At 41.8% G+C, this 23502-nt stretch overlaps 1 protein-coding gene across 3 annotated transcripts in view; it reads left to right on the top strand.

Moving 5' to 3' along the window:
• Window positions 1-23502, top strand: part of tdrd3 (tudor domain containing 3) — a 143591-nt gene that overhangs the window by 94898 nt on the left and 25191 nt on the right. For 2 of the 3 annotated variants that reach the window (XM_043691162.2, XM_087987866.1), the window contains one exon: window positions 2112-2237. In XM_043691162.2, coding sequence (XP_043547097.2) covers window positions 2112-2237 — 126 coding nt within the window. Of the gene's footprint in view, window positions 1-2111; window positions 2238-23041; window positions 23240-23502 lie in introns of those variants that run through there. The other variant, XM_043691164.2, reaches the window with a different exon arrangement.

Below are 23502 nucleotides of genomic sequence, written 5' to 3'. Positions count from 1 at the left end.
TCCATGGCTAAAAGAACTTTGAAGACACTATTTACTCTTCATATTCTTTCCCGTATTCTTGTTAAAAATTATAGTGGCTCAGTTGTTAGCACTGCTGTCTCCATGCCTGGGACCCTGGTTAGAGTTTGCACATTCTCCCCGTGTATGTGTGGGGTCCCTCTGGGTGCTCCAGTTTCCTCCCAGAATCCAATGATGTGTAGGTTCGGTAAATTGGCCATGCTAAATTGCCCATAGATCAGGGATGTGTAGATTAGGTGCATTCATCAGGGGTCAATGAACAGTAATAAGGAAATGGGCCTGGTGGGATACCCTTTGGAGGGTCGGTGTGGACCTGCTGGGCCGAAGGGCCTGTTTCCACACTGTGGGGATTCTATTCTGTTATGTTCTTCTATTCATCCCCTAGGTGGAAAACTTGACCAATTCCATGTAGCTTCTATTTACTTTGGCTTGTACAAGTGTCACGTGTTGACTATAGCACATCTACTTTGGGATGACCCAACCTCTGGAAATACCCCAAAAATCAGAACGGAGAGTTGCTTGTCCTTTTTTAGGCATGGCAAGTATGTTGTCTAGGCTCAGACCTTAAGTCTCCCTTCTCTGCATTTCCACCATTGTTCAAGATTGTTCTATTTCTACAATTAGTGATGTTATCTATAGAACTTCAAAGACAACAAGAACTCTAACTGTAAATGAAACATTGGTTTAACATTTCACTGATTCTAATAAAGGATATACAAAACTTGCATAATTAAATTTGCTATGATGCGATTTAACATTCAACTTTTCATCTCAATTTAGTACTGAAATTTGATCCAATTATATAAGTTTTGAATCTTTCGAAGTCTCAAGCATTTTTTCCTTAATTTATGGCAATAACAATTAGTTTTGCCGGACAAGGATATGTGATCGAATGACACCTGCGCCTACTAAAAGTTATTGTTTAACAGCACAATACATGCAGAACAACAGGTCCCACAAAAAAATTTAAGGGGCTCTAAGGTTTCTAGTCCCTGTACACTCCTAAATATCTTGTTACGTCTGTACTCTAACTGTATTCAGTATTCCTTTTCCTCCCTTTTCATGTAAGCTCAAATTGTAAAGCTCCTTGGTGGTCTTTGATTCTTATCATTTTGAGTGTTTAGTTTGTTGAAGTTCATATACAGCGATCCTTTCAAGTTCTGTTGGTTTCTCCTTCCAAGGAGGTTAATCCTTTATGTTGATGCATGAATTATTATTTATCTTGCAAAAGATAAATAATAAAGTTGACTCCCTGAAAGAAACTTTTCTCATTATAATCATAGAGCTGTACGGCATAGAAACAGACCCTTCAGTCCCATTCATCCATGCTGACCAGATATCCTAAATTAATCTAGTGCCATATCCCTCTAAATCCTTCCTATTCATATACCTATCCAGATGCCTTTTAAATGTTGTAATTGTACCAGCCTCCACCACAACCTCTGGCTGCTCATTCCGTAAAAGCACCACACTGTCTGGAAAATGTTGCCCCTTAGGTCCCTTATAAATCTTTCCTCTTTCACCTTATACCTTTGGACTCCCCTACACTTGGGGGGAGAAAAGACCTTGGCTATTCACCCTATCCGTGCCCCTCATAATTTGTAACCTCTATAAACCTCTATAAAATCACCCCTCAACCTCTGACACTCCAGGGAAAACAGCCCCAGCCTATTCAGCATCTCCCTATAGCTCAAACCCTCCAACCCTGGAAACCTTCTTTTAAGTCTTTTCTGAACCCTTTCAAGTTTGACAATATCCTCCCTATAGCTGGGAGTTGTGCATCATGTAACAGTGTTTCGATAAAAAAAATTCTCCATTTTCCGTTGTCTTTTCTATTTAATGTTAGGATTTAGTAGAATTTTTTATTACGTCTGATCTAAAAATCCAATGCTACTGGATTTTGAGTTACACATTTTCATAATTATGGATTTTCAAAAATGTTTTGATTGTAATGACCTGACAGTTTCATATAGAGTTGAAATGTCCTGTTACTGAATGCCATGATTTGCTCTAAATTTCATTTATGGCCTGCAACTATAATTTTATTACCCATGCAGCTAGGTTTTCCTAATTTTGTTGAATTCAATTTGCAGTTTTATCGGGCAGTAATTCAGGCGCTTCATCCTTCAGGAGTGACAGCAGTTGTTATGTTCAGAGATTATGGCAACTATGAAGAAGTTCTTCTAAGTAACATTAAACCACTTCAGGAGGAATTTTGGGTGGGTATACATTTGCATTTTTATTTTGTGACTATTTTGTTGCAGTAATGAGATTTACAAGATTATATATCAGGACTGTGCATCCAGTTTAGGGGAGAAGGTACAAGATATTCACACAAGGAGATAAAGATTACATCATCTGTGTTTACAATGGTTTAGCTTCTAGCCTTCAAAATCCTAAGATGGTGTTAAAAATGTTGGTTTATAAACAATTATGCATTAAGTTCATTTACCCCCAAGTTTTCAGAGTTGGAGTCTTGAGATTGGCAAATCAGCACATCTTCAGCGCAAGCCCCCCATTATTAATATTGATATAGTGATGGGCTTTGAGTGTGTAAAGGTTTTGAGGATACCCTTTAAACGCTCGGACACTAGCAGTATGCTAGGATCTGGGGTAGAGGTGGGGGGGAAGCGAGAAGCTAAGAGTCTTTGCTTCACTGCACAGAAATGTGATTGGGAGGTTACACTTGGATTCAAAATACCAAATGCTTGAGGATTTGAAACTAGGCTGGAGCGGTTACCTAGTTGACATGAGTTTAAAAAACAATCACTGTTACATTGTTCTGGGACTGAAAATGACCAGGTTGGGAAAGGAAAGAAACAATGAAGAATCACTTCAGTCTGATGGTGGGAGAATTGAATGTTGGTTTCAGGGGTAGTATAAAGATTTAAAGTAGATTTATTGGTTACATTAGAAATAAATGATCTGTTATACAAATTGCCTGCGTCAATAGTATTTGGTGTTTGTTGCAGTAAAAATCTTAATGTTAAATTTTGTCCTATCGTTTTCAGCTAGAAGTTTGAATTTCTTTTTTAATGTTATTGGTCTCTAAGGGGATCGTAATACTATTTGTGTGTGTGTGTTATTGGAAATGTTATGTTGCTCTACATATTGATCTCGTATTAATCTTTAACAGTAGCTCATAAAATTAGACTAATTTTAAATTTAAGTTTATACTTTCAAACTGAAGGCAATCTTTCAAAACTAGTATTTACCTTTGGGGTAACTTGAGAAGCTCAGTATGATGTCAGCAAATAGACAGTTATTCCATAAAATTTTCATCCACTTGTCTGCAACTTTAATTGCAAATGCTTCTTGTGATGCAAGATTTTATATGATATAGATACAAACCCATTATGAGCTTAAAATACCCTTCTTATTTATGCCCATTCTTCACCCAAACCATTGGTTTCTGATTTATGTAAATCTTCAGATTGCAAAAAACCACTACTCCTTTTCATTGTTGTTGTGACAGAGTTGATAGTGTGGCGCTGGAAAAAGCGCAGCAGGTCAAGCAGCATACAAGGAGCAGGAGAGTCGACATTTCGGGCAGGATCCTTCATCAGGACTGGGCCCAGTACGACCTGCTGCACTTCTTCCAGCACCACACTCTGACCCTCCAGCATCTACAGTCCTCACTATCTCCTATTGTTGTTGTGATATTTTTTCCTCTATTAACTCCTGGCACAGTAGTTCAGTTGTAACAGTATCTTCAATGTCAGTCAAGATCTGGTCAGGTCATAGGTGAGATGAGATACATGTATGGCAGAAAAGTTAATGACATGCAGGAGGTTGCAAGTGGTGTGGGCCCCTGCTGAAAAGTGTAGAGAGGGCAGAGAAAGTTAAGAATAAGGGAGTAGAGACTTTAATACAGAAAAACAGAAAAATGAAAGATGGATGCTGGGTGAAGAAATGTACATGGGAAGAGCGGTGCCAAGTGAGAAATGAATGACCGTTCCATTTCCTGATTAGCCATGTTAAAATTTAATAGCATTTTTAGTTACGTCTGCTTCAGACCAAATTTGGACAAGCCTAATTTCCCCACACCTGCAATTTGGAAATTCAGACTGTTTCTTTCTGTTTAAAAGAACAGGTTTTTGTTCTGAAAAATGCAATGTTAATTTGAGTTTAAGTAACTGTTTTGTCTCGATGGTTGCATTCTTACCTGTGAATCAGAGCATTACGGGTTCCAGCCACGCACCTTCAGGGCAACCGTGAGGGACCAAGTAATGTCAGATATTTCATGTAGTGTTATATGTAAAATAAAGCCAAAGTTCTGGAGAAACTTCAATCCAACAGCATCTTTCGAGGAAAAATAAAGCAATTAACATTTTGAATCCAATATGGCTGTTGAGATCTGAAGAAGTCACATTGGACTTAAAATGTTAACTTTTTCTCTTAACAGATGCTGTCAGACCTGCTGTATTTCCCCAACAGTTTCTTTTTCTCATTTCAGATTACCAGCATCTGCATGTTGATTTTGTCAGAAGTCAGTCAGATTTTATCAGAATTACTGTCCGAAGTATTGGTGTTTTCTGCATGAGGCTTTAAAATGCAAATTCTTTGTTTGCAGAGATGCATTGTCCATTGTGAAGGGTGCTATGTAATTGCCAGGTTGTTTCTTGCTTATGAAATTGTGAAGTGTGAAGACTTTTGCAAATTTGTATTCTAGTTTTAATACTTGCGATGCATATTTCATCCTGTGCAATGCAGTCAAAACCAAAAGCATGGTTTTTAAAACATTGGATTGCCATCTAATGTTCTTGCCTAACTTCAGTCTTGCTGTCGTTCCACTTGCTGTTTCACTGTCCTGAAAGCTCTGTGAGATTTTACTCTATGAATGACTATGTGATGAGATGAACAGCTTTGACTTGCAGGGTTGCACAGATAAGGTGACCCACTGAAGGGAGTGTCATTGAAAGGGGAGGTCAGTATTAATTGCAGGGTTCAGCAAGACAAGCCTTGCAGTGACCAGGAGGGTCAGGAAGTTGGAGGAGGCAAATAACAACAAACAAGTTATGCAATCCTATTATCAACTCTGAACAAAGTGACACTAAAACAAAGTAGCTAAACAATAATGATAGCTAATAAGATTCACATTCAAAGTGGGGACTTGATGAACTCCTTTCAATAAATTCATGATGCCTAGTGAGTTTTCAGTACCTTTTTGAATATGCTTCAGTGACCACTGCATCTAGATTTGGGCTGTTTCCAAAATTTGTGTTCGTTACTTTCTTTCATTAAGTGTATCGGCTTGCTCATTGAAAGATGTGAGGGGAAAACAATGAGGATGATGAATTGTATGCTGAATGTATATTGTCAGTTCTGGACCATAACTACCCAGATTTAAATATATACCTTTATTATTTTGATTGAAAAGTCAACATCTCTGGCAAGGCTGGCATTTGTTGTCCATCTCTAATTTCCCTTTAATGTATTTGTTGAGCTGCCTTCTTGAACGGCTGCAGATATATTACTGTTTGGATCAGTGTTTGAAAATTGCAATGAAGAAGTGTGTTTTCGGGATCTTGTATTTGGGGGAATACTTGTCAGTTGTTGATGTTCTAATGCATCTGCTACCCTTGCTGCTCAGTTAAGAGGTTGCAGGATTGAAAGTGCAAATGGAAGAAGCTTAAGTAAGTTAGTGCACTGCATGGGCTATGGAATGCCAAGCACGTTCTGTCTTGCATGCTGTCAGGCTTCCTGGTGTTATAGGAGCCAGTCCTATCAAGGCAAGTAGAAATATGAGCATACTAATAATGAGGAAGAGAAGAAGGCTGTTTATCCCTCAGGCCTTCTATGCCGTTCACTAAGATCGTGGCTGATCAGATTTTATCCTCACTCCATATTCTCAACTATCTGATAACCTTTCATTCATTGCTCATCGAGCGTAGAGTTAGCTTTGCCATAAAAATATTCAAAAACTCTTCCAATACCATCTTCAGGATCTGTGTTTCAAAAGCCCATGCATCTCAGAAAATAAATCTGTTAACTGTGCAACCACTTATTTTGAAACAGTAATCCCTGGTTCTAGATTCTCCTTAACAGCGAACCTCCTTTCCACATTGATTCTGTCAAGACCCCTCAGGTCTTGTCTGTGTCAAAGAAATTACCTCTTACTCATAAAATCCAGAGGCTACAAGCTGAAATTGTCAAAACTTTCCTCTTAAGACAATGCACTTATTCAAGATGCTAGTCTAGCAAACCTTCCCTAAACAGCTTCCAGTATGTTTACATCCTTCCTTGAACAGGGAAACTTTCTGTTCACTTCCCTTTGCAATGAACAATAACATTCCATCAGCTCTCCTAACTGGATGTACCTACTTACTAACCTCTTGCAAATCATGCAGTTGAAAACTTGAGAACGTTTAGCATCTCAGCTCTGCAGTCTCACTATTTAAATATTTTGCTGCTTTTATGTTTCCTTCAAAATAGACAATTTTACATTCTTCCCATGTTTGACTCCTTTTGCCAAATCTTTATTTTTACTCACTTTATTTTCGTACTGTTGCAGCCTCCTTTTATCCTCCTTTAAAATGTATCTTCCTATCTATATTTCTTCAGCAAATTTGGCAACCATCCTATTCGTCCCTTCGTCTTATTCGGTTGCATAAACTGTGAACAGTTGAGGTCTTAACACCGCTCCCTGTGACACGCCACCTGTTATGTCTCACCAACCAGAAATTGACCCAATTATGCCGATTCTATATTTCCTGTCAATGAACTAATCTTCTCTTCATATCAATGTGTTACCTCCTACACCATGAGCTTTTATTTTCTACAAATGTATGTAAAACTTTTGTGAAGTGCCATGATAGAAATCAAAGTACAGTACATTCACTGGTTTCCCTTTATCTTTAATGAGCCTTTCGAGCAATCCTAATAAGTTGTCTAAGCATGGTTTCCCTTTCACAAAACTATTTGACTCTGCCTGGTTACTTTGAACTTGTCTAAGGCCCTGCTGTGGCAACTTAAATGGCTTTGACCTTTTTCCATATGACAGATGTTAAGCTAATTGGCCTGTAGTTTCCTGCTTATTTCCATCTCTTTTGAAATAAGAGGTCTGCTATTTTCTAATCTAGAAGAAATAATCCATCATTAATTCTCTTTCGATTTTGAACATTTAAAACCAATACATCAACTTTTTCACTAGCCACTTGATTTTTGAACCTGAGGATGAAGTCCATCAGGACCCACAACTCCAGCAATTTGTTCAGTACCATTTCTCTGGTGATTGTAATTTTCTTGGATTTCCTCCTCTCTCTCCCATTTCTTGATTTACAACTTATTCTGGAATGTTACTTGCATACAGTTTAGTGAAGGCAGATGCAAAATATCTGTTAGATTTGACTTGTGTCTTGTTGATGGTGGATAATTTGGGGAGGTTTATGAGTTAACTTGCTGCAGAATTGCCAACCCCTCATTACCATCGTTGTGGGGAAAATCGCCAGCCTCTGAGTCAGAGTCGGGGTTCAACGACAGAGTTTATTATAGAGTCATAGAGATGTACAGCATGGAAACAGACCCTTCGGTGCAACTCGTCCATGCCGACCAGATATCCCAACCCAATCTAGTCCCACCTGCCAGCTCCCGGCCCATATCCCTCCAAATCCTTCCTATTCATATTCCCATCCAAATGCCTCTTAAATGTTGCAATTGTACCAGCCTCCACCACATCCTCTGGCAGCTCATTCCATACACGTACCACCCTCTGCGTGAAAACGTTGCCCCTTAGGATTCTTTTATATCTTTCCCCTCTCACCCTAAACCTATGCCCTCTAGTTCTGGACTCCCCAACCCCAGGGAAAAGACTTTATCTATTTATCCTATCCCTGCCCCTCATAACTTTGTAAACCTCTATATGGTCACCCCTCAGCCTCCGACACTCCAGGGAAAACAGCCCCAGCCTGTTCAGCCTCTCTCCCTGTAGCTCAGATTCTCCAACCCTGGCAGCATCCTTGTAAATCTTTTCTGAAGCATTTCAAGTTTCACAGCATCTTTCTGATAGGAAGGAGACCAAAATTGCATGCAATATTCCAACAGTGGCCTAACCAATGTCCTGCAGAGCTGCAACATGACCTCCTAACTCCTGTACTCAATACTCTGACCAATAAAGGAAAGCATACCAAACGCCGCCTTCACTATCCTATCTACCTGCGACTCCACTTTCAAGGAGCTATGAACCTGCGCTCCAAGGTCTCCTTGTTCAGCAACACTCCCTAAGACCTTACCATTAAGTGTATAAGTCCTGCTAAGATTTGCTTTCCCAAAATGCAGCACCTCACATTTATCTGAATTAAACTCCATCTGACCCTTCTCAGCCCATTGGCCCATCTGGTCCAGATCCTGTTGTAATCTGAGGTAACCCTCTTCGCTGTCCACTACATCTCCAATTTTGGTGTCATCTGCAAACTTACTAACTGTACCTCTTAGGCTCGCATCCAAATCATTTATGTCAATGACAAAAAGTAGAGGACCCAGCACTGATCCTTGTGGCACTCCACTGGTCACAGGCCTCCAGTCTGAAAAACAACCCTCCACCACCACCTCTGTCTTCCAGCTTTGAGCCAGTTCTGTATCCAAATAGCTAGTTCTCCCTGTATTCCATGAGATCTAACCTTGCTAATCAGTCTCCCATGGGGAACCTTGTTGAATGCCTTACTGAAGTCCATATCGTTCACATCTACTGCTCTGCCCTCATCAATCCTCTTTGTTACTTCTTCAGAAGCTCAATCAAGTTCGTGAGACATGATTTCCCACGCATAAAGCCATGTTGACTGTCCCGAATCAGTCCTTGCCTTTCCAAATACATGTGCATCCTGTCCCTCAGGATTCCCTCCAACAATTTGCCCACCACCGTGGTCAGGCTCACTGGTCTATAGTTCCCTGTCTTGTCTTTACTGCCCTTCTTAAACAGTGGCACTACGTTTGCCAACCTCCAGTCTTCTGGCACCTCACCTGTGACTATCGATGATAAAAATATCTCAGCAAGAGGCCCAGCAATCTTCTCCATCTTCTCACAGAGTTCTGGGGTACACCTGATCAGGTCCTGGGGATTTATCCACCTTTAACTGTTTCAAAACATCCAGCACTTCCCCTCTGTAATCTGGACATTTTGCAAGATGTCACCATCTATTTCCCTACAGTCTATATCTTCCATAACCTTTTCCACAGTAAATACTGATGCAAAATATTCATTTAGTATCTCCCCCATTTTTTGCTCCTCCACACACAGGCCGCCTTGCTGTTCTTTGAGGGGCCCCATTCTCTCCCTAGTTACCCTTTTGTCCTTAATATATTTGTAAAACCCCTTTGGATTCTCCTTCATTCTATTTGCCAACGCTATCTCATGTTCCCATTTTGCCCTCCTGATTTCCCTCTTAAGTATACTCCTACTTTCTTTACACTCTTCTTAGGATTCACTCAATCTGTCCTGTCGGTACTTGACATATGCTTCCTTCTTTTTCTTAACCAAACCCTCAATTTCTTTAGTCATCCAGCATTCCCTGTACCTACCAGCCTTCCCTTTCACCCTGACAGGAATCTCCTTTCTCTGGATTCTTGATATCTCATTACTGAAGGCTTCCCATTTTCCAGCTGTCCCTTTACCTGCGAACCTCTGCTTCCAATCAGCTTTTGAAAGTCCCATGTTACTAACCATGCCCCGAGTTCATCTGCCTCCCCTGTTAGGCCCCTTGCATTGAAATAAATGCAGTTTAATTTATTAGTCCTACTTTGTCCCTGCCTGCCCTGACTGTTTGACTCACTTCTGTTCTCAGCTGTACCCATCACAGATCGATCTCTTTCCTCACTATCTCCTGGATCTCCACCCCCTTACTAGTTTAAATCCTCCCAAGCAGTTCTAGCAAATTTCCCTGCCAGTATGTTAGTCCCCTTCCAATTTAGGTGCAATCCGTCCTTCTTGTGCAGATCACTTCTACCCCAAAAGAGATTCCAATGATCCAAAAATGTGAATCCTTCTCCCATACACCAGCTCCTCAGCCATGCATTCATCTGCTCTATCCTCCTATTCCTGCCCTCACTAGCTCATAGCACTGGGAGTAATCCAGATATTACTACCCTTGAGGACCTTTTTAAATTTCTACCTAACTTCCTGTACAAGGAAATCCCGGAGCTCCGGGGGGAGAAAGACACCAACGGCACACTGGGCAGCTGTGAGTCTTCTCTCAACCCAGAGCGCATGTCCAGATACTTTTGTATATTTTGTGATACAATAGGTCAGTGATGAGGTTATTGTCTCTGTAAGATGGTTTGTTTATTGTAAATATTGCAGAATTGTGGATAGTTTTGGTGCAGTCATTGTCAGTTCTAGTGCAGCCTTTGTTAATTTCAGTGTGGTCAGTTTCAGTGTCTGAGCGGAAGTTCATTACTGTAGTAATGGGCACTAATTCTCCTTCCTGAGAAGGACTGCAGCCCTGGCTATTAGCACTTTGTATTGAGTCTGTATCAAACAGTTAGCATTTCTATCAAAGGTCTGGACCCAGACACTTTGGGCAGTATACGCTACTCGTGTGTTTTCACCCCCCCCACTCACCTTAAACCCAGCAGCTAGGTTGAGTGCATTGTGCTGGCATTCTGGTGGCCCCAGACAGTATCTGTGTTTTCTCTGCTGTCTTTCTCTCCATATTGTTGTCCGGCAGCCATTTTATGTGTCAAGTGGCCAGCTTATGGCTAATCCTCTTGCAAGGATGCCCGCCTTGAAGAAGTTTTCCTCCTCTCTCTACAAGAATCTCAGGGAGTCTCTCTCCCACTGCAACTCCCAGGTCATTTCCTCAGCCCTGAAGCTCTTCAACCATGTCCTGAAACAAACTCGCTATCACAGACTCTATACTACTCTCTCCCCACCCCCACCCTCCTCTAGCTTATCTCTCCACACTTTAGGCTCTCTGCCTTTATTCCTGATGAACGGCTTTTGCCCGAAATGTCGATTTTGCCTGTCCTCGGATGCTGCCTGAATTGCTGTGCTCTTCCAGCACCACTGATCCAGAATCTGGTTTCCAGCATCTGCAGTCATTGTTTTTACCTCGTGATTTTAACCCTACTGCGAATCCTCTTGCAAGGATGCCCGCCTTGAAGAAGTTTTCCTCCTCTCTCTCCAAGAATCTCAGGGAGTCTCTCTCCCCCTGCAACTCCCAGGTCATTTCCTCAGCCCTGAAGCTCTTCAACCATGTCCTGAAACAAACTCGCTATCACAGACTCTATGCTACTCTCTCCCCACCCCCACCCTCCTCTAGCTTATCTCTCCACACTTTAGGCTCTCTGCCTTTATTCCTGATGAAGGGCTTTTGCCCGAAACGTCGATTTTGCCTGTCCTCGGATGCTGCCTGAATTGCTGTGCTCTTCCAGCACCACTGATCCAGAATATGGCTCAGCGGGCATCTTGTGTGTTTGTGTGCCTAGTGTCACCCTGTCCCGTGCCATCTCCCACTTCACCACCAACTTCAGCAGTCTCTTGGAATCGTGGATAATTTGCTTCCACTCTAGTTCCAGGAGTTTGGATGAGAGTGATCGATCCAGTGAGTGATCTATCGGCTCTGCTGTGTGCAGACGGTTTTGGTGGTTGAAGGATTGGGTAAATGGTTGTTTGGAATTTTGTGTACTCCTTCTGATACCATATCCTTATCTCTCTACATTCCCAATGAAGTCTCTTGCTATGTTTGGTGTGTTCCAGGATTGACATACCACATGCAGCCACCCTTTTTACATAATTAGTTTAAATCAGTTTCTCAACTGTACTAACTCGATGATATTGATGGTGGAATAGTGCCTGTGGTAATGCTGGTGAGTATTGAGCAGAGATGGTTGGATTTTCTCATGTTGAAGATAGTCATTACCTGGTATTTGTTTGGTTTTAGTATTAAATGTTACAGGTGCAAAGGAAATTAACCAGTATCTGAATTAAATTTCCTTTCTTTTATCTTGAGACTGATTTTGCTGCTTGTTTCTATTATACTATTTGTCACATTTTGAGTTTGCAGAATTTTTTTAAAGTTTGTTGGATATTATTTTTATTTTGACTGGGGCTAAAACATGCTGTATAAATGTTTTCTCTTTGTGGTTTTTATTTCAGTTTAAACAGCTTGAAATATGAACAGTAGGTTTTGTGCGTATTCCCAAGTTTCTTTTTTAAGGTTTTCTTATGCTGCTGCTCCTTGAGCAGGGAGTTTTGTCAGCATGAAAGGTATTTTCCTCAGAGGCCCTTCTTCCTTCCACCAGCTAGTTTAAGTTCATGCTTCTAGTTATTAACATCTATGTACCATCCCTGCAGTGTTGCTGAGTCAAACGCTTGGCGCAACTTTGATAGCAGCATTTTGGGAGTACCTACTACAAGTGTGATGCAGCAGTTCAGAGTCTTTGCTCATGTAAATAGACCCTTCCTGTACACTGTATCTAGGAATATCATAGTTTTATCCCCCACAGGTGCCTCTGTTCTGAAGAAAATAAACCCAACATATCCAGTCTTTCCTCATAGCTAAAATTATTTATTCCTACAATGTCCTTGTAAGCTGTTTTTGGAGTTGATCTTTCCAATATGGTCACAATCTTGTGTAATGTACTGCCAGAAGTGTATGCTGGACCTTATCTGCAATATACATTCAAAGTCCTATAACATGGAGACAGGACTTTGGCCTAAACTGGTCCATGCTGACCAAAATGTCTGTCCACTCTCACCCCATTTCCCTGCACTTGACCCATGTCCTTCTAATCCTTCCCTACCCATGTATTTGTCCAAATGCCTTTTAAATGTTAATGGAGCTGCCTCGACCACTTCTGCTGGCAGCTCATTCCATATGTATATCGCCTTTGAGTGAAAAAAAAATTTGCCTCAGCTTCCCTTTTATTCTTTCCCCTCCAGCCTTAAATTGATGCCCTCTAGTCCTTGATTCCCCAACTCTGAGAAAAAGACTCCGTGCATTCACTGTATTCATGAATCTCATGATCTTATATACCTCCTATAAAATCCCCCCCTCAGTCTCCTACCCTCTAAAGAAAAAAAGTTCTAGCTTGTCCATCCTCTCCCTATAGCTCGAACCATTGAGTCCTGGCAACATCCTTGTAAATTTCTTATGTACTCTTTCCAGTTTAATAATATCTTTCCCATAACAAGGTGACCAAAACTGAACACATTACTCCAAGTGCAGCCTCACCAATGTCCTGTATAACTGCATCATAATTCCCAATTTCTATACTCAATGCCCTGACTGATGAAGGCCCGTGTGCCAAAAGCCTGTGACTTCACTTTCAGAGAACCGTGCACCTGAACTCCAAGATCTCTCTGTTCCACTACACTCCTTAAGGCCCTACCATTCACATGAAACTCACCTTGATTTGACATTCCAAAATGCAAGATCTCACACTTAAGTATATTAAACTCCATTTGTCATTTCTTAGCTCACTTCCCCAGCTGATCAAGGTCCTGCTGCAATTTCTGATCACCTTCTTCATGTCCACGATACCACCTACTTTAGTGTCATCAGCAAACTTACGAATTGCTCCTTGTACATTCTCATCCAAATCATTGAGATAGATAACAAGCAGCAGGGCGGCACGATGGCACAGTGGTAAGCACTGCTGCCTCACAGCGCCAGGGACTCTGGTTCAATTTCCACCTCCGGCAACTCTGTGTGGCGTTTGCACATTCTCCTCATGTCTGCGTGGGTTTCCTCTGGCTGCTCCGGTTTCCTCCCACAATCTAAAAATGTGCAGGCTAGGTGAATTGGCCAGGCTAAATTGCCCGTAGTGTTAGGTGAAAGGGTCTGGGTGGGTTGCGCTTCGGCGGGTCGGTGTGGACTTGTTGGGCCGAAGGGCCTGTTTCCACACGATAGGTAATCTAATCTAATCTAATCAGCAATGGGCCCAGCACTGACCCCTGAGGCACAAGTTGCAGGCCTCCAGTCCGACAAGCATCCTTCTACTGTTACCCTCTGCTCTCTGCCATCAAGCCAATTTTGTATCCAATTTGCCAGCTCCCCCTGGATTCCCCGTTACCTAACCTTCCAGAGCAGCCTATGATGTGGAACCTTATCGAAGGCCTTACTGAAATCCATAGGTTTACCGCCCTGCCCTCATCAACCTTCCTGGTCACTTCATCAAAGAACTCTAACAAATTTGTGAAGCATGATCTCTCACTCTCAAAGTCATGCTGACTATCCTAATCAAGTCCTGTCTTTCCAAATGCATGTATATCTTGTACGTCCAGAATCTTAAGTAACATACCTCCCACAGATGTTAAGCTTACTGGCCTATAGTTCCCAGGCTTTTCTTTGCAATCCTTCTTGAATAATGGCACAACATTCACTACCCTCCAGTCTTTCATGACCTTATCTGTGGCTAACGATGATGCAAATACGTCAGCCAGAGCCGCCACAATCTCCTCTTTAGCCTTTTGCAGTGTTCTTGGATATATCTGGTCAGGACCAAGAGATTTATCTACCTTCATTCATTCTCATACATCCAGCACCACCTCTGCTGTGAGCTGGACTGTCCCCAAGATATCACCACTAACTTGCCCAAGTTCCCACGTCGTCTTGCTTTTCTCCATGGTAAGCATAAAGGAGAAATATTCGTTGAGGAGCTCACCCATCTCTTCCCGTTCCACACATACATGTCTGCTTTGGACCTTGAGTGGCCCTATTCTCTCTCTAGTTATTCTTTTTCCTTTAATATACTTGAAGTACCTTTTTAGATTCACCCTAATCTTCTCACCCAAGACTATCTCATGCCCTCTTTATTTTTTTGCACTCCTCTGTTCCCTTTCTACCTACAGGAATTCCCTTGAACCCACCTGCCTGTCCCTGAGCCACGCCTCCTTATTTCTGGTCAAAGCCTCAATATCTCTTGTCATCCAGGGTTCCCTATTCCTGCCAACCTTGCCCTCACAGGAACATAGACCTCATAGAACATAGAACAATACAGTGCAGAACAGGCTCTTTGGCCCTCGATGTTGCGCTGATTTCTGAACTAATCTAAGCTCACCCCCCTACACTATCCCATATCATCCATATGCTTATCCAAGGACTGTTTAAATGCCCCTAATTTGGCTGAGTTAACTACATTGGCAGGCAGGGCATTCAATGCTCTTGCCACTTTGAGTAAAGAACCAGCCTCTGACATCTGTCTTAAATCTATCACCCCTCACATTTGTAGCTATGGCCCCTTGCACAAGCTGCTGTCATCATCCTAGGAAAAAAGACTCTCACTGTTCACCCTATGTAATCCTCTGATCATCTTGTATGTCTCCATCAAATCCCCTCTTAGCTGCCTTCTCTCCACTGAGAACAGATCCAAGTCTGTCAGCCTTTTGTCATAAGACCTTCCCTCCAGACCAGTCAACATCCTGGTAAATCTCCTCTGCACTTTTTCCACTGCTTCCACATCCTTCCTGTAATGGGGCGATCAGAACTGTACACAATATTCCAAGTGAGGCCGCACTCTCATTTTGTACAATTGCAGCATGATATGGCTCTGCAACTCAATTCCTCTACCAATAAAACCTAATGTGCCATTTGCCTCCTTAACAGCACTATCAACCTGGGTGGAAACTTTCACGGAGCTGTGTACATGGACACCAAGATCCCTCTGCGCATCCACACTACCAAGAATCTTTCCATTGAACCAGTGTTCTGCCTTCCTATTGTTATTCCCAAATGAATCACCTCACATTTATCTGTATTGAACTCCATTTGCCACCTCTCAGCCCAATTCTGCAGTTTATCAAAGTCCCCCTGCAACCTGCAACATTCTTCCACACTGTCCACCAATTTTAGTGTCATCTGCAAACTTATAATCTATCCGTCTATGCCTGCATCTAAGTCATTTATAAAAATAATAAACAGCAGTGGTCCCAAAACAGATCCTTGTGACACATCACCTGTAACTAGGTTTCAGGCTGAATATTTTCCATCAACCACCACTCATTGCCTTCTTACAGAAAGCAGTTTCTAATCCAAACTGCTAAATCACCTTCAATCGCATGCCTCTGCATTTTCTCCAATAGCCTACCATTTGGAACCTTATCAAAGGCTTTACTGAAGTCCATTTACATCATGTCAACTGCCTTCCCTCTTCCACATGCTTGGTCACCTTCTCAAACTCAATGAGTTTGTGAGACATGACCTGCCCTTGATGAAACCATGTTGACTATCTCCAATCAAATTGTTGCTTGCTAGGTGATTATAAATCCTGTCTCTTGCAATCCTTTCCAAAATGTTTGCTACAACAAAGGTAAGGCTCACTGGTCTATAATTACTTGGGTCATCTCTGCTGCCATTCTTGAACAAGGCACAACATTTGCAATCCTCCAGTCCTCTGGTGCTAAATCTGTAGACAATGACAACTCAAAGATCAAGGTCAAAGCCTCTGCCATCTCCTCCCTAGCTTCCAAGAAAATCCTCGGATAAATCCCATTTGGTCCAGGGGAGTTATCTACTTTCACACCTTCTAGAATTCACACCTCCTCCTTACTAACCTCAATCCTTTCAAGTCTAATAGCCTGTATCTCAGTCTTCTCTAATTCGTTTAGCACCTCCGATCTCCACAGGATCCACACACAACTTTCCACTGCTGTCTTTGACTGGCCCTGTTCCTACCCTAGTCATCCTCCTATTCCTCACATGCTTATAGAAAGCTTTAGGGTTCTTCTTTATTCTACCTACTAAAGACTGCTCATGAACCCTCCTTGCTCCTCTTAACTCTCTCTCTCTAAATCCTTCCTAGCTAATCTATAACTCTCCACTGCCTCATCTGAACCATCTCATCTCACCATAAGCCTCTGTCTTCTGCTTAACAAGAGGTACAATTTCTTTAGTAAGCCACGGTTCCGTTACCTTATCACTTCCTACCTGCCTGACAGGGACATACCTATCAAGGACACGTAATATCTGTACCTTAAACCAGCTCCACATTTCAATTGTCTCCATCCCTGCATTTTGCTTACCATTCTATGCCTCCTAAGCCTTGCCTAATGGCATTATTATTGCCCTTCCCCCATCTATAATTCTTGCCCTATGGCATGTACCTAGCCCTTTCCATCGCTAAACTAAACGTAACAGAATTATGGTCACTCTCTCCAAAGTACTCACCTACCACTAAATCAAACATCTGGCCTGGTTCATTACCAAGTACCAGATCCAGTGTGACCTCCCCTTGTCAGCCCTTCGATATACTGTGTCAGGAAACCCTCCTGCACACATTGGACAAAAACTGATCCATCTGACGTACTTGAGTTATAACACTTCCAGTCAGTGTTGGGAACTTTAAGTCCCCCATAATGAGCACCCTGTTCCTTTCACTCCTGCCCAGAATAGTTATGCCGATCCTCTCCTCCACCTCCCTGGAACTTTGCAGAGGCCTAATATATAAAAAAAACTCCCAGCAGTGTGACCCCTCCTCTCCTATTTCTAACCTCAGCCCATACCACCACAGTAGATGGGTACAGAGGAACCTCGATTATCCGAATATCAATTATCCGAAAATCGGATTATCTGAAGGAGATCTCCAGGTCCTGACAGAAGCATTACGTCAAAAGACGTGTTTCCAACAGTGATCGCATCTTTTGTTTACAGTGATTAAACAGGCACCGTCTCCAAATGACTGACCTCCTGCCCTGTCTTTCTCGCTATTCTTTTCCTGGGGTTCTACACGGATGTACCCTAAACCCCCTTCCCCAGATAATTTCTCCAACATTGTCCTGTACAGGGCAAACGTGGAACCTGTCAAAAAGTTGTGTGCGCTATTTGGAGACTCGCCCTACAAAAGCAGCAGCAGCAGTCTTGTTGGTGTCCAGTCCGGCTGTTCCAAAGAGGGAACGGTGGTGGACAGATGGGCAATGTTGGATGGGGTTTAGGGGCGGGGGCAGTGTTGGACGGGGTTGGGGGGCGGGCATTGTTGGAAGGTGTTTGGGTGGGTGGGCAGTGTTGGGGACTGGGTCTCACGCGCTGTGGGGTGCTGCTAGTCTTCTGAATGGGCGCAGACTTTAAAAACTGAGCGCCAGAGGAAAGTCATTTAATCGATTAACCGAATAATCGATTATCCAAACGAAATAGTGCCTGCCCATCTCATTCAGATAATCAAGGTTCCCCTGTACTTGTTAAGAGCTCTTTCGGCCACCATTATACTTACCTTGACTAACAAAGCCACACCTCCCCCTCTTTTATCGCTTTCCGTGTTCTTAATGGAAGATCTCAACCTTGGAACCTGCAAGAGCCGTTCCTGACCATGCTTTATGAAATGGCCACAGCTTCGAAGTCCCAGGTACCTATGCTTGCTGCAAGCTCACCTACCTTATTCCATTGAAGTAGATACACTTGCTGTCTGCCAGCACACTCCTGTGACTGTGAAATCCTGTCCGTGTCTTCCCTACTCTCATCCTCCTGTGCACTGGCACTACATCACAGGTTCCATCACTCTGCTGACTTGAATTCTAGCTATCGCACTTTTAAAGGCCTACTACTGGCCGGAGGTCCCTTTGTCTGCAAACAAACGACTCCAACCAGCCCCTCCAAGTTCCCGTCTAATTCCATCAAAATTTGCCTTGCCTCCGTTTAGAACTTGACCAGTTTTGTCCCTCTCCATAACTTGTTTTAAAATTAGTAGAACTATGGTCACTGGTCCCCAAAGTGCTGCACCACTGTCATCTCTGTCACCTGTCCTGACCTATTTCCCAAGAGTAGGTCAAGTTTTGCACCTTCCAAGGTAGGACCCTCTATACTGAGGAAACTTTCCTGAACGCACTTAACAAATTCCGCTTCATCTAAGCCCTTAATGCTATGGCAGTCCCAGTCTATGTTAGGAAAATTAAAATTCTCTAATATGACAGCCCTCTTGCTCCTGCAAGCTTCCACAGTCTCCCTGCCGATTTATTCCTCGAATTCCCGTTGACTATTTGAGAGCCATAGTACAACTCCAGTAACATCACCATCTCCTTCCTTCCTTACTACTTAGTTCCACCCACAAAGCCTCACTGGATGATCCTTCAGTTATTTCATCTCTAACTACTGCTATGATATTCGCCTTAGTCAAAAATGTTACTCCCCCTCCCCTCCTTCAATCACTCTTGTCCTGCCCGAAGTTCTTGTACCCTGGCACATTAAGCTTCCGTGTCCCTCCCTTAGCCATGTTTCTGTAATGGCTGTAACATCCTCGTCCCACACCCCGAGTTCATCGGCCTTACCTATCAGCCCTCTTGCATTGAAATAAATGTAATTTCATCCAACAGACATTCCTTGCTCCTAGTCATGTTCCAGCCTGACCTGTCTCTTCCCTTTACTATTTCTGATTACGGTAACTCCTTCCAGCCTCTCACTTGCCTCCTTGATGTTGAGGATCCCACCCCCCTGCCAATCTAGTTTGAACCCTCCCTTGCAGCAGTAGCAAACCTGGCCGCCGACATATTGGTTAATTTTTTTTTATCGTCTTCTCTTATACTTCAGGCCTTTCCAATAAAATGGGTATGATTGAAAGACAGGAATTAATGGGATTCAGGATGCAGTGCTGGAGGTTCCATAGCTATGACTTCATCTATAGGTGGAAGATATTTTCAACCTTTTATGGAGGTTGATTGCTGCAGGGTGGTTGAGCAAACTGACAATGCCATGGTCATGTGGAAAGCCATTTAAATAGGGAAGTGAAAGAGTTTGAAGGGTCAGTATCCAAATTAAAAGTCAGAACCTGAAAGGATATAATCTCAGAATTCTTAGTCTTGCCACTTATCTATCATTATGATATGGAAGAAGCCTTCGGCCTGTTGTGTCTGCCACCAAAACTACACTAAATCTGCAGTAGTCCCACTTCATGTATTAGGCCGCAAGCCTTCAATTTTATGACACTTCAGGTGCTCATCCAAATACCTGTTTCAAGGCTGAGGCTATTTGCCTCAACTACACTCCCAAGCAGTACATGCCAGACCCTCTACCTGCCTCAGGTGAAAACAGTTTTCTTCAAAACCTCTAAATCTCTTGCATATTACCTTGAAAGTATGACCCCTTGTTATTGACCTTTCAACTAAGGGGGCAGCTGTTTTCTATCCACCCAGTTCATGCACCTCATTCAGGGCCCTTTCTCAATTTTCTCTGCTCCAAAGAAAGCAATTCTAGCTTATCCAGCCCCTCTCCATAACTGGAATGCTCCATACCAGGCAATATCTCACAAGCAATGCAGTGTTATAGGGAATTAGATCTTAGAAATTCATCAGCTTTTTGTTTCAAATTTCTCTAATTTTGAATTCCTCATATATACTCGACCCTTGATTGGATTTTATTTCTTGTATCTAACAAACTATTTTCCCTTGTGCTGGCAAATGGGACTAAATTCTGGGATATCTGGATGGCATGGACGAGCTGAACAGAAGGGTCTCTTTCCATGCTGTACATCTCTATGACTCTGTGATAATTTCTCATGTTTCAGGCTTGAGGGACCAAAGTATTTACTTCAACCACCGTGTCATGAGATATTCTGGGGCACTGGGCCTACCTCCCCCCCCCCCCCCCCCCCCCCCCCCAGCCCCACCACCGTCCTATTTATTTGTCCACCCCCAAGGCTCCCAGCCTCATCCTGATGAAGGGCTTTTGCCCGAAACATTGATTTTTCCCGCTCCAAGGATGCTGCCTGACCTCCTGTGCTTTTCCAGCACCACATTCTCTACTCTAATCTCCAGCATCTGCAGTCCTAACTTTCACAGACAATAAGGGACCCACCTCTGATACCTGTGGAAGTCGTATAGACAGCCTTCTGCTACTAACCTAATTTTGGATCTAACTTGCAAAATTACCCTGGTTCTTTTGCTACCTTTATCGTTCTCCCATGTGGACCTTGTGAATGGCTTTTAAATTCATTTAAACTACATTAGCTGCACAACCCAAATCAACATACTTGGTCACCACTTTGAAAGATTCAGCCAGATTTGTTCAGAATGACTTCCCTCTGATTAAAGCCATGCAGACTACCCCGATGAAATCTTTCTTCGTTTGGCATATGATAGAGCAAATACAATGCACATGGTGCAGCGTGGTGTTGAAGGGAAAGGTTTTGATGAGCTGTTACAAAGCAAATAAGTAATCCTGAGGATTTGGCATGTTTCAGAAACGAGCAACTGGTGATCAATTTGTTAAAGACTGGAAAAAATAGGGTCAGTGTAAATGGGCCAGGAATAGCAAAACCGATTCTAATACTTGTAAAAGTATAGATGGGGGAGAAACATGAGAAATCATCATGAGAAATGAAGAAAGGGAAAGTAATTTGTTAGATACTGGAAATAGAATCCAATCAAGGGTTGGGTGGGTATGAGGAATTCAAATTGTTTCCTACTTAGAAAAACTTGAAAGGAAAAGCTGATGAATTTCTAGGACCTGATTCCCTACAATAGTGCATCGCTCATCAGGGATTTAGGTTTGAAGAATAAATTGTTGAATTTTCCATAGGAATGATGCACTCATTTTATGTTGATCTGTATGACTTGCCAATCATACTTATCAACATTTGAACGCACTCTTGTGCATTATGGCTGATGTTTTTTTTTTAAATTCTATGGCCACAAGAATTAATTTTAATGTATTTTCTGCATCTCCTCCTACATTAATTACTGTTATTGGGTTGCAGCTCTTCACGTATTGGCCTAGATGTGATATGCTGCCAAGCTTAAAACAGAAGGGACTGCAGATGTTGGAAACCAAAACAAGAAATTGCTGGAGAACTCAACAGATCTAACATCACCTCAGGAGAGAAATCAGAATTAATGTTTTGGGTCGAGTGACCCTCATTTTGATTTCTCTCCACAGATGCTGAGTTTTTCCAGAAATTTCTATTTTGACACTGGCAAGTTTTATTGATCAAGGCCATTACAGCAGAGTATGATCCTTTCTTCACGAGATGTCAATGTACACCAACTCTACACCGCAAGGCACTTGTGTGGTGCAGTTGAGGGTGTAGATTCTAGTTTACTTAAATTGCTCTTAATTTTTAAAAGATTTTTCTTACCTATTTCTCTGAATTTACATTGAAAGACACATTCCTCACTATAAACAAATATAAGAAATTCACAACACCTGTCTCCTTTTCTAAATACATGCCAATACCTGACTCATTTATTGTTTGCATTTTCAAATTTCAAGTCATCAACTTAAATTTTATGTGCTCGTGTGACATGTTCGTGGACCTGACTCTCTTGTCAGGCACATCACGTGGCAACAGCACCAAATTGTTTTAGAATATGGAGAATTGGTGACTGAGCTCACCATTTTCTGACTTGTGTTTCCTGCAAGTTAGCTTGCCAAAGAAATATTTCGGCTTATAATTGACCCTTTATCTGCTTTTTCAAGCTGTGACTCTGTTTCGTGTATTTTACTTTGTTACTTAGTGGTGTGATATGGAAATATCTTAACCCTTGTTGCACACTAATATACACTAATTTGCTATTAAGAAAAGCAACACACGACTGACTGAAGAGAATAACATTTTGGCATATAATAATTATAAATATAATTAGAGATAATTGTTGATTTTGTAACCATTGCTGTAAAGTGAAGGTATGGATTCTGATGTTCAGTAGGACATATCAGTGGTTCTAATTGTAATGCTGCAACACCTGAATAAAATGTAAAATCTATTATTCACTCAAGGCATTTTATTTCCAATTTGATGTGAAGTTCAACCCAAGTTTACAACTAACAGCAAAATGTTTCATTTCCGGTCCATGCTCATAATGAACAGAGTTTAAGTATCTTGCATGCTAATTGTGAATAATTCATTCAAAGTTATGCATAGTATTCATTTTGCTGGCCCCCAAGACGTTGTAGTATAGAGTGGTTTTCCAGCTAACACTTTTCAGCCTTAAAGTGTGGAACTGATTTGTCAAAATCTACCAGTTGCTCAATGCATGAGCTTCAATATTGGACTAAATCACAATGAGTATAGAATTACATTTATTTCATTTTGGTTTCATTCAGTAAGCTAGTTGCACAGAACTAGCTATAACAGGTAACATTTTATTTTATTCACCCTATTATAGAATGTCCTATTGGAGTGAAGGACCCCCCCTATTGTTCGACCATATCGGAGTGTGCACCGACGATTGCAGCCTTTAAGAGATGAACCCAGTTTCGCAACACAGCATGATTGCTCTTAAAATAAAAGCTCGAATCATAAACAGTGAAAAATGTATTAAAATGTATTATCTGCAATAAAAGTTTTATACATTTTGTCACAACCTTTTCAGTTTTGCTGCAGTTTATCTTGTGTGTCTGAGTAATATACAATTGTACACATCACCAAGACAGTTAAAGAATCTTTATCCTAGGAAAATGTGGCTATTATGTATGATTTGATAAAATGTAGTCACATGATCTTTCTTTCTCTTTCTCTCCTTTCTTTCTTTCTCTCTTTCTCCCTTTCTTTCTCTCTTTCTCCTTTCTTTCTCTTTCTCCCTTCTTTCTCTCTCCCTTTCTCTCTCCCTTTCTCTCTCCTTTCTCT

Source organism: Chiloscyllium plagiosum, unplaced genomic scaffold (assembly GCF_037043375.1).
Source record: "Chiloscyllium plagiosum isolate Xiang-an unplaced genomic scaffold, Cpla_swu_hap1 HiC_scaffold_6, whole genome shotgun sequence".
Taxonomy (NCBI): domain Eukaryota; kingdom Metazoa; phylum Chordata; class Chondrichthyes; order Orectolobiformes; family Hemiscylliidae; genus Chiloscyllium; species Chiloscyllium plagiosum.
Note: the sequence above shows the minus strand (reverse complement) of the source record. Positions and strands in the feature narration are given on the sequence as shown.